This window comes from Botrytis sinoallii, assembly GCF_014898435.1.
Source record: "Botrytis sinoallii strain Bc 23 chromosome Unknown BSIN_023, whole genome shotgun sequence".
In the NCBI taxonomy this organism is placed as follows: domain Eukaryota; kingdom Fungi; phylum Ascomycota; class Leotiomycetes; order Helotiales; family Sclerotiniaceae; genus Botrytis; species Botrytis sinoallii.
Window position 1 is genome coordinate 266,013 of NW_024066050.1, and position 13,961 is coordinate 279,973.

General features: G+C 36.4%; 5 protein-coding genes across 5 annotated transcripts; 2 read left to right on the top strand and 3 right to left on the bottom strand.

Annotated features, from left to right (window-relative positions):
• Positions 1-4,219: 4,219 nt before the first annotated feature.
• EAF02_009984 (uncharacterized protein) lies at positions 4,220-4,707 on the bottom strand (the record flags this gene model as incomplete). Its single annotated transcript, XM_038906032.1, has 2 exons — positions 4,220-4,499; positions 4,679-4,707. The coding sequence occupies 2 exons, from the start codon at positions 4,705-4,707 to the stop codon at positions 4,220-4,222; spliced, it is 309 nt and encodes a 102-aa protein (XP_038754144.1).
• Positions 4,708-6,963: 2,256 nt separating this feature from the next.
• Positions 6,964-8,335, top strand: EAF02_009985 (uncharacterized protein; the record flags this gene model as incomplete). The annotated part of the gene is made up of 4 exons (XM_038906033.1): positions 6,964-7,089; positions 7,144-7,748; positions 7,801-8,268; positions 8,320-8,335. The coding sequence occupies 4 exons, from the start codon at positions 6,964-6,966 to the stop codon at positions 8,333-8,335; spliced, it is 1,215 nt and encodes a 404-aa protein (XP_038754145.1).
• Positions 8,336-8,654: 319 nt separating this feature from the next.
• On the bottom strand, positions 8,655-9,544 carry EAF02_009986 (uncharacterized protein; the record flags this gene model as incomplete). The annotated part of the gene is made up of 3 exons (XM_038906034.1): positions 8,655-9,034; positions 9,111-9,428; positions 9,484-9,544. 3 exons carry the CDS (start codon positions 9,542-9,544, stop codon positions 8,655-8,657), a joined length of 759 nt encoding a protein of 252 aa, XP_038754146.1.
• Positions 9,545-10,583: 1,039 nt separating this feature from the next.
• EAF02_009987 (uncharacterized protein) lies at positions 10,584-11,619 on the top strand (the record flags this gene model as incomplete). The annotated part of the gene is made up of 4 exons (XM_038906035.1): positions 10,584-10,752; positions 10,799-10,851; positions 10,901-11,313; positions 11,367-11,619. 4 exons carry the CDS (start codon positions 10,584-10,586, stop codon positions 11,617-11,619), a joined length of 888 nt encoding a protein of 295 aa, XP_038754147.1.
• Positions 11,620-13,064: 1,445 nt separating this feature from the next.
• Positions 13,065-13,428, bottom strand: EAF02_009988 (uncharacterized protein; the record flags this gene model as incomplete). Its single annotated transcript, XM_038906036.1, has 2 exons — positions 13,065-13,300; positions 13,389-13,428. 2 exons carry the CDS (start codon positions 13,426-13,428, stop codon positions 13,065-13,067), a joined length of 276 nt encoding a protein of 91 aa, XP_038754148.1.
• Positions 13,429-13,961: the final 533 nt, after the last annotated feature.

Genomic DNA, 13,961 nt, shown 5'->3' on the forward strand with positions numbered 1-13,961 from the left:
AGCTTTTTTCAAAACAATTCAATTGATTTTTAATATTTTTTAATTTCTTATAATACAATTGCTATATTCAATTAATAAAAAAAAAGCTTAGAAATCAAGAAAGATTTACGTACTCCCCACTTTCCATCAATAAGCTCTTTTAACAACTTCTGCTTTTCCTTTTTTAAACTACTTTCTTACACTTTAAACCTTTACTTTCGAAACTTTCTTTATACTCTTATTTTTAAAAAAAGATAACCTTCCATTTACACCTAATTCTTATTTATTCATTAATCTCTTTTCAATATTAATACATAATATAGCTTCTCTATATAATACATTTGTAATTTATATTATAGCTATAGGATTTCCTGGAATATAGCACTTTCAAGATCTAGATTTAAATCATTTCAGTCTATTGTAGAAAAGGTTTCAAATATTCAAAGGTGTATACCTAAAAAGCTTCAAGAATAGGGGCGAAAGGAATAAGCATTGAAAAATTAAATATTTAGAAATATATATTTATAAATTAATATATTATATATCATATAATTCAGCTAATTATATTATTTATTTCTCATAAAATATAGTTATTCCGAATATGAAAATATTACAAATAATACAAACAATGCGCTTTTAGAAATAATAATAATAATAATAATAATAATAAGCATTATATTTATAATATTGAATCTTTTCTAAGCTTTAAAAAATCAAAAAGATATTAATAATAATTAAATCTAATAAGAAAAAGCTATAGAGAAAGTAAAAAGAATATTCGTAAAAGCAAAAAAGCTAGAAATATATGTAATCGAAAGGTAAGAATAATATTTAAAGAATTAGAAGTCGAAAAGAGAAAGATAGGAAAAAGTATTAGATTTTCTATACTTTGAAAATGCTTTACAAAACTTCTGATTTTTTAAAGGTATTAAAGAATAAATAAGATAAAATAATTATATAAATTTGATTGAATATCGAAATACAATAATCCTAGTATATAGATTTAAATGAAAATCTGATTTTAATTAATTTTATTTAAAAAGTATTAAAAATAAAAAACCTTATTCAAAATAATGATAACTTTGTATCAGAATTTGAATTAAATAATTTCGAAATAGATTTTGAAAATTGAAAAATCGATATTGATAAGAAAAAAAAAAGAAAAAGAAGAATTTGATAATAAAGAAAAAATAATAAAGTTAAAAAGCTTGAAAAAATTGATTTGAAAGATTTGAATATCAATCAAGAATTAAAACAAATATAAAGGTATACTGTTTATTGATTTTATAAATACTATATATAAGTTTAGACAATTAGACTTTCTGAGATTTTGATTGAATTAGAACTTGAAAAGCTAGTGTAGAGTAGTTTATAACTAATTTAAAAAGTCTAAACAAAAAAATTGATAAAGAATCTTCGGATTTTTTATGAATGAAAGATTTATCTGAATAGGTTTATTTGATTTTTTCTTATTAGTTATTTCTCCCTAGTCATTTTTATTTATTATTCTTTATTTATTATTATATTAAATTATTAATATATTAATAAAGTATATTTGTATCTTAATAAACTTCCTTATAAAATATTCAGTTATTGATAATATATTATTTGAAAAAATCTTACTTCTTAAAGCTTTAATATTTGAAGCTAGAAAGAAAGAATAATATCAAACTTTCTGAATCTAAAGAATAATAGATCTCTAATAAAACTATAATCCAAAAAGATATAGATTTTAGATTCCTAAAGATAGAATAAAATATAAATAAACTTGAAATCTATTCCATTATATAAAATAAAAGAAGATTTTTTTTTAATTTCTTAAAGAATTTAAAGAAATATTAAAAGCTATAGTAAAAGATAATAGTAAATAAAGAAATCCTGATAATTACTTTCTATTTTAATTATATATACTTATCAAATTCTATTTCAATACAATATTGCTTTTCTTTCTCTTACACTTTTCGAATTCTTTTTATCTTATAATAATCTCTCTATATAATCTTTGTAATTTCTTGTTGAAAATAGTCTATAAATTGTAACGAAATAGAATCTAATTTGTTACTACTTGAATTTATATTATATTATTTAAAATATTTAAAATACAATCAATAATACAATCAAATTAAACTTCAAATATATCTTCTTTAAATTATTTTGTTAAATAAAATTATATAAAGTATATAAAGTATAAACTATACATATTTGAGTTATATATAAGTATTTTTATTATTATATTAAAAATGAAAAGTATATTTTGAATATTCCAAAAATTCTCTTAATCTCATTTTATAAGAAAGTATTGAAGATTGAAAAGCTTTTCTAATATTTTGAATATTTTATTGAATTCCAATTACTTTTATAAATAATATTTTATTCCTTTGAATAGAATAAGAATTTACTCAGTATTTATATATTCTATATTATCTAAATAATAATAACCTTCTGGAATTCGTAAACCTTTTGAAATCAAAGTATTTGAAAGTATCTTTTGATTATTCACAGAATTTTCCTAACCAATTAATATATAGCAAAATTGTAAATTAAAAGTAATTATTATAAGAATATTCTATACAATATACCCTTTTCGATTAAAATAAATAGATCAATTTTCGAAAGGTATTGTTACTAGAATAAAGATATCATCGAGAGCTTCTAGATAATTCGCAAAATATATATAATATTTTTCATCTTTTACTATTCGAAAAAAAGCGAATTATATAATTGAATCTAGTAGCTTTATTACTAATAGATATAATATTATTATAGTATCTAAAACTTAATAAAATCATCTTAAAGTATATTAAAATAAACTAATAAATAGATTTATATAAAGTGTTTTTCATATCTATAAATTGTTTCTTTAGAATAAGAAAAGGCTTCAGTTATACTATATATAATTCCATGCTAGCTTACAATATAAAGAAATACATATAGCTTTTGATTAATTGAAGTATATTGAGAATGTTATAGCTTTGTTTTTTTGTAATAAAACTCAATCAAAAGTCGAAAAGTGTATAAAGATATATATAATTGTTTTGATAATATTAAGAATGTTTAAATCAAAAAGAGATTGTGTTTTAAATTTACTAGGAATACCAGTTCTTTTTTTCGAAATTGGAGTATAATAAAAAGAGCTAATAACAATAGCTAAATTATAAATCAAAATAGGAATAAACTATTTAGAATTATTAACCTTATTGTTGCTTATTATGAATAAGAAAAAGACAGTTTATAATCTAAATCATTAATAGAATCTAAAACTATAATAAAAAGATATTAAAGAATCTACTTTTAAACTAAACTATATATTTTAATATATAGGAAATAAAAATGTAAAGTATCTAAATCGAAATTAGAGACGATTTGAAGAAAAATAAAGATACCCTATAAACTTAGATATTTGAAACACTAATATTATTATAATACTATATGGATATAGATGAAAGACCTATAAAAGCCTATAAAAACACGGATTATTTGTTAAATTGAAAATAAGAACTGCTTTTTCTAATCCTCGTTTTCAATCCACGCCCTTATTTTCTTATACAAATTTAATGAAAAACACAGATTATTTAATATCATTTTAGAGTAATCCATTTCCTCCCTATCTCGAAATATATTAAATTTATTGAAATACAGATTATTTAATAGAATCCGCGATTTGATATCCAAATATAAATTCAAAATCCGCTTTCAAAAAGAGCGGAATATTCAGCGGATCCAGCGCGGATTTGTACATCCAAACTAGCCCTAAGTACTTTTCATCTTCATCACGGAAATCTAGCATCGTTGGGACTCCAACGTCCAAGGGCTTATTGTCCCACATTGTGTATAGCGCCAATGCACACACACGACATGAACGACTGTGTGTATTTCAAGCATGGTGGTCGGGTACCCAGTTATCTTTCTTTCAATTGCTTGTCCAATACACCAGATACCTTGTAGGCACACCACAGCCTTTCCAACGCTATCTTGTTTGCTCTTATCATCAATTTCCTCTTTTTTAACATGAGGAGTTTCGGCCAATGCTTGAGAGGAAAAGTATAACCCTCTGTGGTAAAGGTTGCCCTTTTTATAACATTGTGAAGGTGGCTGACATCTGCGGCGAATCCACCCATCATAGCATAGTGAGCGTACGACATTTTGAGATCAGATCTCCGGGGATCTTGTGACTTATTCTCAGCCTGCATACAAACATTAGCTTCGCCAAACCATATTTTGTATGACAGATTATCTACATTTATCTTTCCTGAATAAGGAGCTTTTTGAGAAATTTGTGACAAATATATGATTGTTCAAATGCAGTATAAGCCACAATCTCGGGTGCGAAAAGCGCAATCAAAATCCACTTTACTTTTCTTCCATACCCAGCGGTTTTACCCTCGCCTTCAGGAGGTATGTTCAAATGGATAGCGGTGTAGACGCATGCTAGTAAAGTACAAAGACAACTATAAAGCAGGTCCCAAGTTCCTCGGCCATTAGGGCCCGAAACCCAGCCGGTCGCAATGTCGTTTTCAAGGCTGCGATATTAACATCATTCGAATCGGTACTAGCGATAGGATGGGCCTTTAGTACAATGAGTTGTGAAGAATATATATAAAAGATACGCCATCTCATGAAATTTCAATGAAAGATTGTGAAGAAAACAACAAATTTACAGTTGAAGGAAAGAAAATCTGCCATGGCTGCAAGGGATAACCTTTTGACCTTTTGAAAAGTGTGTGACATTCTCGAGTCTATTAAGCGATTGGAACAGCAACTACATTCGCAGCACTGCAACATGGCATCCTGCAGATGTACTACCATCAAAAGATGATGCGAGAGGCTCAAAGCATCCGCCATTGTAAAGCCTGTTGGCACAGCCTCTGCTGTATCCAGATTTATCACCACCACCAGCAAACTATATACGCCTGTGCAACATTGGGTTAGGCAACAAGACGCTAACAGAATTTCCGCAGTTGCGACATAAATGACGGAATGCGTGATAAGGCTGAGAAGCAAATTTTCTGTATTTTCTGGCATAGGATCTATGGCCACAGGCTCCATGCTCGGCTCTCTCACTTGTCGGTATTAATACGTTTAGCTGTAGCGGCAACGATGCAGACTTATGAGTCCCTGTGGGCAATGTAACAAGGTCCAAGATTTCCATTCTCTATAATACATAACAGACAAAATTCAATTATATTTCTGGCCTAGTCCATGCGCTTGTACTTGTAACGGAAAGCATACATTGCTAGAAGTCCAGACGAAGATAGTGCTAGAATTGAAGAGCTCATGAGCTATTCGATATGAAAGGGGAGAAACCTCAAACCACAATCATCACTTACCTACATAGTAGTGACCTGACGAGAATAAATACATGGCTTAAAGAAGAGCTTTATATTGTCTCCATTAAAGTAATGAAAGAATGGTACATTGGGAAATTCAGAGGCGAGTCTCCCGGGGTTGATTTTGCTCTGTATACCTACCTAGGTAGGATGAATTTCGCCTAAATATCTGCATCTAGAAAGGCGGATGAACTTCCAATGGTTGTACACCAGAGATCATAGGGTCAAAGCAATCCAGCATTTAGCACCGAGATTGACCTTCGATTGTGAAAACACCAGACACTATATCTTGATTATTTATATTCCTCTTAGAAAACTAGCTATTTAGGGATCTGGTTTTTGGATCTTTTGCCATAACGATCTCATGCCTTCTGATGGGAGTTCCTTGAAATAGCTAGTTGCTCGACGCATACCTAGGTAGTATACTCTAGTGGTTCCTTGTCAAATTCTGACCAAGCGATTGGGTCAGATAACATAGAATAGTTTCATTTCACTTCATATCGGATAACTTTGTCTAGAAAGAGCTGGAACTTCCATCAGAAGAACCGTCTGGTAGTTTTTGATAGGGAACAGTAATTCTTCAAAAAGTGATTAGACAGTAATGATCTCTGATCGAATCTTGCCAAATCGAGAATACTCACTAGGTACGTGATCAGAATGATTTATCTCATCTCATACCAAAGAAGATTAATCGTTTGTAGTTACCTAGGTAGGTCTCTGCATTTTGGTTTCTGGGGGAAACATGGTAGGGGTAGATGATTATCCTGAAGATTGTGGTTTTATAGGACTTCCATCAACTTTCAATCGGATGGAACACATCATGAGAATTTGTAGAGCTCACTGGTGACCCATTCTGGTGAAGCCAAAGAATTCTATGAGTGTAGATTACTTGGAAGGAAAGTCTCATAGTCATGTTGAGGATGTAGAGATTTCGTCATTCGATGACTTATGAGGCATTAGCTTGCAGCCAAAAGACTGTCTCCCTGCTTTGATGTGCACAAGATCAAAAGAAAGCAGAAGTGCGTTGTGAATCCAGCTTCACGACAACAACTCATGGCCCAAGGAAAATGCAGCACAGATTGATTCTCGAACAGCTCTCAATTGTACTATCGTAAGCTCCTTCAAACAGCGTTGGAAACATAATCATTGTTTCCTTTCAAAAACATGACGTTCAAGCTCAGGGAAGTATGCACAGTCTTGCTTGACCTTGACACTGCACTTGCTCGAGTTGCAGCTGCTGAAGGATCATCGCCCTGCTAGTGAATCAGAGATGACACATCTCTATCTGGCTGGATGTGGCTGACTGACAATGAGTGACACATCTTGTTTCCTTCTATGGAATATCGACTCAAGAATAAAGTCTTGCCGATGAGCAGATCCAAGAAATCTCAAGATACTTATTGTCTGCCCCTTTTCAAATTCTGTAACGAATTTAATAAAGATGATGCTTGACATCATAATGCACTAACACCAAAGTAAATTCACTTGACCCCTCGGGGCCGAGAGACCCTGCAAGGCTTAAAAAATGTAGGCTCCACTTCGCTAAACGCCATCCGATATCGTTACATACTGATAATCTGATAATCTCTCCGTCAAAGCTCAGCTGTCCCTCCTTCTTTCTTTCCTTTCCTTCCAACATACATTTTTCCAATTCAAAATGTCGTTCTTTAGTCCCCGTCGTGTTGCTCTTTTGCTTTCAATTGCAATTGTATGCGTATATGCTCAAGGCCATGCTACATCTGTTGCGAGCATGAGCTTGCCTGAAATTGAGGAACAACTCCAAGTAAGTTCTCACGATAATCTGCCTGAGCCCCATCTAACCAACTTTACTCGATAGCAATGTCCTCTTGTGCAAGATCTCAATGCATATAAACAAGTCACGTCTCCAATTACTTCAACTCTTACTTCTCGCATATTCGCAGTTCTTTTCCCCTCCACCCCCGCTGTCAATGCACTTTTAGCAACCCTGTATATCTCTGGACCCCCCAATTTTCTCCTCGCGTTATGTCCACCGAATATCGACCCTTCTTCTCTCTCTGTAATGGTAGCATTTGCAGTTGGTGGTCTTTTGGGTGATACATTATTCCATCTTCTTCCAGAAATCTTCCTTGGCGAGGACGCCCATGAAAATGTGCGCTTCGTGTTGGTTGAACCAAATCGCAATTTATTGTTGGGAGTCGCGATTATGGTTGGATTCGTTACATTTGTTGCTATGGATAAAGGACTGAGAATTGCTACTGGTGGACAAGGCCATGAACACTCGCACAGTCATGGTCATGAGAGCGAGAAGGAAACTTCTGCTATTTCAAGCAACTTGGATGATACACCTGCCAGAAGTACTAGATCAAGAAAGAAGGATAGCGGAAAGTCAATTGTTGAGGTTGAGAAGACTGAAAAGGAGATCAACTCTAGTGTCAAGCTTGCTGGATATCTTAATCTCATGTACGTTTCTTCGCAGAAGAAAACAGGGAGGCCACTGCTAATTGTATGACAGCGCTGATTTCACTCACAACATCACCGATGGTCTCGCCATGTCCTCTTCCTTCTATGCATCTCCAACAATTGGCGCAACAACTACAGTCGCAGTATTCTTCCACGAAATTCCCCACGAAGTCGGTGATTTTGCTCTCCTAATCCAATCCGGTTTCTCCAAACGTGCAGCCATGGGCGCACAATTCGTAACCGCACTTGGAGCTCTCCTCGGGACGGTCATCGGCATCATGATTCAGGAATATGGTTCAAGCACAGAAGAAGGCGGTATTGGCAGGTTTGACGGCCTCATGGGTACAAGTTTGGAGTGGGGTGATATGTTGTTGCCATTTACAGCTGGAACATTTTTGTATGTGGGAACTGTAGCTGTTATTCCGGAATTATTGGAGACTGGAAAGGATAGGGGACTTGAATTGACGAAGACGCTGAAACAATTCATGGCTATGGCAACGGGAGCCGGAATTATGCTTTAGTAAGTTTTGGCCTTTCTCCTGGTTTTGGTAAATTTACTAACGGTTCATAGCATTTCCTGGTCATAGAACCACTACATCTACGAGATATCATGATTAAAGGGGCTTGAGTTGCTTGGACTATATGGCATGGCTTCGGGCTTGAAAGATTTTGGGACACCATATACGTCAATAGAAGTTAGATGAGGAATTTAGTCCGTGGATAAAGCCATCGCGTTAAAAATCTAGACATATCATGGTATCTAAAGTCAAAACTTTTGAGTCTCGTTCAAAATGAATGTAAGGTTTTGACACCCAGATGTAGCTCATTTGATGTAATGCAACGCCGATATTTTCTTCCGGTCCCTTCAAAATAGTTCATGCTAATCATAATCGTAGCCAACCCATCTTAGTCAAGACTTGGTGCCAACGCAATCAAGCTAAACCTCAACTCCGCTCCGTTTTTCTCCTCTCTCTTCAAAAACTTTCTTACGCCCCAATCTAACGCCTTTTCACTCAGAACGTCTTCATCTTCTCCCAATGATCCCAACTCAAGTGGTCCTCTTCTCCTTCCATCCATTTCCCAAAGATTGTTCTTCTCGTCTTTGACGAAACACACGTAGTGTAAATCGATGTCGTCTTCAGCATTGGGTGTAGAGGATTGGCCTTGTGTTGCGGCGTTTTGATGAGCGGATTCGAGGGCTTGGGAATTGTAGAGGAGATCTGCGCGATCGATTGCGGCGAGAGGAATGGCATCTTTGATTAGTTTGTCGAGAGGAGAGTCCTGTTCTGCAAAAGAGAAAATTTGTGTCAGACATGTACGTTTGACCGATTTGAGAAGAGGGAGAGGGAGAGATAAACATACCAACAAAACCCCTCGAAGCACCATTGCTCACAGCATGCAAAAGACCAATCAATCCACACGCATTCCTGATAGTCTGTTTATACCAAATAATTGGTTCATTCTCTCCCTTTCCTGTATAATCTTCGCGTTCTTTATCCTCTAAATAACGAAATGCCTCATAACTTTTTGAGACGGGAAAAACGAGTAATAGAGCGAGTGCGGGACGGGGGATAAAGGAGAGGAGAGAAGGATCTTCGATGGAAAATACGTCGTGGAAAGAAAGAGTGGTGGAGAGGCCGAGTTTGTGGAGGAGAGAGGACATTACTTCGGGGTTGTTTTCTAAGGGAGATATTTGATTAGCTTGGGAGAAGGATGGAGGGGGGAGAGGAGTCACCTAGTGGGATAAAAGCCTTCTTGTTCGAGGGAACATCTGGATTATCTATTGCTTCCGCCATCTTGACTTGGTGGTTTTGAGTCACTGGGAATTCTAGATATTGGTTTGTTTGGTGTAGGTATTAAATGAAGGAAACTTTGAGAGCTCGAAAGACAGCTCCCGCTACTACGTAATGCAAAGTTAACATTTACCCCACGATTCGGATCATCAGATTCACCGGCTTCCGGTTCGGTGCCCAATCCAATATATCGTTCTGCACAACAATTTTAGCAACTCTACTTATGATACGATGTACCGATAAAGCGCTTCGGAAACTCATATATTGGCCCTTGGGTGCAATATGTCAATTTGCTACTCCTTCCTTGTGTCTTTGATTTCTCCTAAATGACAATATTCACGGCAGACCTGGATCTGCAGACCCTGGACCCTTTGGAATCCAATCATCTGTTTGTTGCACTCCTCATAGTAGTTCTAGAAGAGATCCATATCTTCAGCTCTTGAGTTAAATTTCATTCCCGCTGGAATACTTTCTACAGTCTGAAAGACTGAAACATTCTCCAAACTGAAATGAAAGGCTGCCCAAATGCAGCATGGACCGAACCATCCGAAATTACAAGTCAAATTAGAGTTTTGCTGAAACAGGCTTGTCTCTTGGTCTCTGGATTCTCAATTTATGAACCGGCATATACCCATTATTTTCACCGCAATTGCCATGGTTGGTGCTTGGGAAGCGTTTCTTGTTGCTCTGCTTGTGTCAATTCGCGCGTTTATGTTATGCGTTCCAAAAATAAAGGGTCTCTATTGCTTCGTTTACCAGGCCATAATCTATTTGAGGAAAGTTTAATAGTAAGGTAAATTCAACTTCTTTGGCGAAGTCTTATGAAATTGAACCATAATAGATGAGATGGGGGATCTCGCGGAGTCGTAGAGTAGACCAACTATATATATATACCTATATGAATGGGCCATTCGGACCGTGTACCCTTTCATCCAAAGCATCACTGTGTGACTATTTTGTCAATTCCATTCTTTTTAACCCGTTAACAAATATCAATACATTCCTTTCTCATTACATTCATTTACAAAGTTCTCTATCAATCATGTCGCTTCACTCATTTCTCGGATTGTCATTGTTGACTCTCGCTTCTGTAGCACAGGCGCAAGATTGTCCACTTCAGTTTGAAGGTCGTGTACCAGTAGGCACCACACCAACTGCATTTGACAACTCCAATACAAGTCTCTACAATCCCAGTTATAACTTTGGTGCAAGTAGGTTTGATTTCTTCCTATACACCACTTCTTCTAACATTTCCAGATCTCACATGGAGCCAAATCATCAACATCCCAACTGATATTCCTACTTCTTTGGTAAGACATCTTGTGTGCTATACTGGTTACACGCCTAATGATTTCTCAGTATGATGGAAATTCAACTACACCCTTCGAGGTCACCCTCTCTGATGCCTCCATCTTTGCTCCCTCCTCGACAAACGTCCAAGTTGGATTCCGTCGTGCTGAATTGATGCCATTATCCAACAATGGCACTGATGCTTCCACCACAGGCATTAAAACTCTTCATTTCTCCATCATGAAGGATGCTTCTCGTCCATTGAATCTCAGCCACGAGTATCAAATTGCCTTCCTCGAAAGTGCAGATTTCAGCACCAACCAATTTGTGTTGAAGACGGGTACCATTTTGGACACAAACAACACAGATCCAAATGTTTTGAGAGTCGTCGGAAATGTGAATGAGGGAGCAACCGAACTTTTCACCACTGCTTTTACCGATGGATGGCACAACTTTGGGTTGAAATTGGATTTTACCGCCAAGTTTGTTTTCCGCTCTTGTTTTCAATAAATATGTCCAGCTAACCTTGAATCAGTACAACCCAAGTATTCTACTCTACCTCTTCCAAGGCTCTTGAATCGGTCACTGAAGCTTTAACCAATGATATTTCTGGACAAGGTCAATATCACTTCGGTTTATTGAAGAAGCCAACAGATTTTGCCGCTGGTGCAGATATTTCCAAGAATGGATTCCAGGAAACTGGTATTAATGAGGGATTGATCTTTGGCGGTATTTTCATGGAAGATAGCAAGAATTGCGATGCAGATGTGTGTGTTAAGACTGAGTAGGATAGGTACGATCGATTTGGTTTCTCTCAACCACAATCATTCGCTCTGGCAGTGTAATGCTGAATCTTTTGAAAATATACATCCATTTATTTTTACCTTGGTACTGATCATGTATACTGGCTTATTCTTTTGCGTTTCCGGTGAAGTGATACGTTCGACGTTATATATCTGCAAATATGAACGAAACGACAGAACTCGAGATCTGACGTGGACCAAACCAATCCTCCAGCGAGCTCACGGTTCCTCGCGGAGCGCTTCCATTACATCCCCATCTAGTATTTTCTTCTTCTTCCATGACATTTTATTTCTACCCAATCGCTTCATTTAATCAATTATGTATTGCTTGCCAAGTATTCCCTTCACCCACCACATAATGCAAAGCCGAGACGTTGAAGTATAAACCCAGTGAAGCCCCCCACAAATCTAGGGATATATACGCAAACAAAAGCTCAACTTATAATAGTCACATGATTAAGGACCGCTGGCGCAACGGTAGCGCGTTCGACTCCAGATCGAAAGGTTATCCGTTCAAATCGGGTGTGGTTCAATACCTCCTCTCCGTTAATCATTTGTTTTTGGTTTTGTTTGTGAGTATTTTGCTTGAAGTTTTTGAGGTGTTGGGTGAGGAAATCAGGGTGTGATCTTTTTTTTTTTTTTGGAGAGATTTGGGGTGGTAGGTGGGGTATATTGATTAGATTCACTGGACTGGCTATGATTTGAGATTGGGATTGGAAAATGGCTGGTTGGAATTGGAATGAAGTTATCTTAGTGCGTGCGAGAGTTTTCTATGGGAATAGATATGGTTTTGTGGGTGGGTGTCTAGAGGGAGTGGGAGGGTAAAAGGTCATTATCTATCCTCAGGGTATCTTCACATGGAAGATTCTCTGTGTAATACCGATGCTTAGATGAAAGAGTATGCTAAGATCACGATGTTTTTTAGTCAGGAAGAAAATCAGTACCAAAGACTCTTTGGGGTCATGTCTTTTTCACCATACTATTCATATGGTTGAGAGCTTACGAGAAAATGACTGTGTCGAGGCTTTTGTAGATGGTTTTTGTGTATGGAAAATGGGTATAAGTTTTTTCCGCAAATTGAAAAAGATGTTGAAGCGATGGAAGAGAAAGAGAGAGGAAAAGGATAAATGATTACGATAAAAGAGGCTCTGAGACAACATTGTGTGTAGTGCACACCAGAATGGAAACTTCTTTCTACCAGCGATTGGATATTGGATACCTAAAAAGATATACTGAATGCTGGTAGTATGATACTCTCGTGGTAGTTTCAGACAGAGGGATGAAGGCTGAGGATAATGAGCCCATGATGCATATTGCAACAGCATATGAATTATCTACTTGGAGAAGACTATATCTCTGAGACGGAATTGTATATGTACAGCCACTACCACAATCTAGACTCTGACTCGGAACCTCTTGTACGTGGCTACTCATTCTTTTCGAATCAAGTCTTCATTAAATCCCTCAACAATCGCTTCATTCCCAATCAGACTCACATGCTGCCCCTGCTTGCGTATGAGATCTTCGGTGAATCCTTCTACGATGGTTTCATTTCCGGTGATACTCGCGTAGACACCCGAGCGTCGACCCGTCTTGTGCGTGAGGTCTTCGTTAAAGCCTTCCACGATGGCTTCGTTTTCTATAATTCCAACGCTGATGGCTCGTTCTACGTCAAATTAGATGGATGCAGACAATAGAGAGTTAGAGAGTTGGAGACTTGCCGTTAACAACCGGGGCGCCACAAACAACAGTACCAAGAGCGATACAGCTTAGAAAAGCCTTTGAAGAAAGCATAGTGCTTGTTCAGTATGTGTAGAAGCAGAAAGCAGACCTGTCGACGGTAGTATCTGAGTTTAAACAAGTACCACTTTCTGTTTGTAGACTTCAAGGTCTGTCGAGAACGTTTGGAAATGGTGGAAGATGAGAGGAGAAAGACTTCAAAAATTCTGGCGCCCCTTTTATGGGCGGGGACTTGAATTTGAGGCCAGAGAAAATAGTTAAACGCCGTTGGTAGGTCGATCCAGCCTCCCATCATGTAATATTGTAAGTCATATCTGCCTCAGTAGTGTGAGCGAGCCGTAGTCTCTACGATCAGTTCATTTGACCTTCCTGAAAGTCCTTTAGCTCAAAGTGCATGAACCGACCACGGAGGGTATGCTGCAAATTCCAACGGAATGAGTTTCTGCATTGCAAGTCCATACTTTTGGCGTTTTTTTTGTTGGCACTCGTTTGTGACATCCGACGGTGATATTGAGTCCAGATGCATAGCTAAGTATTGTTCATGTGCAAGTTGCATGGATCACATCCCAAAATGAGTAATCGCACGT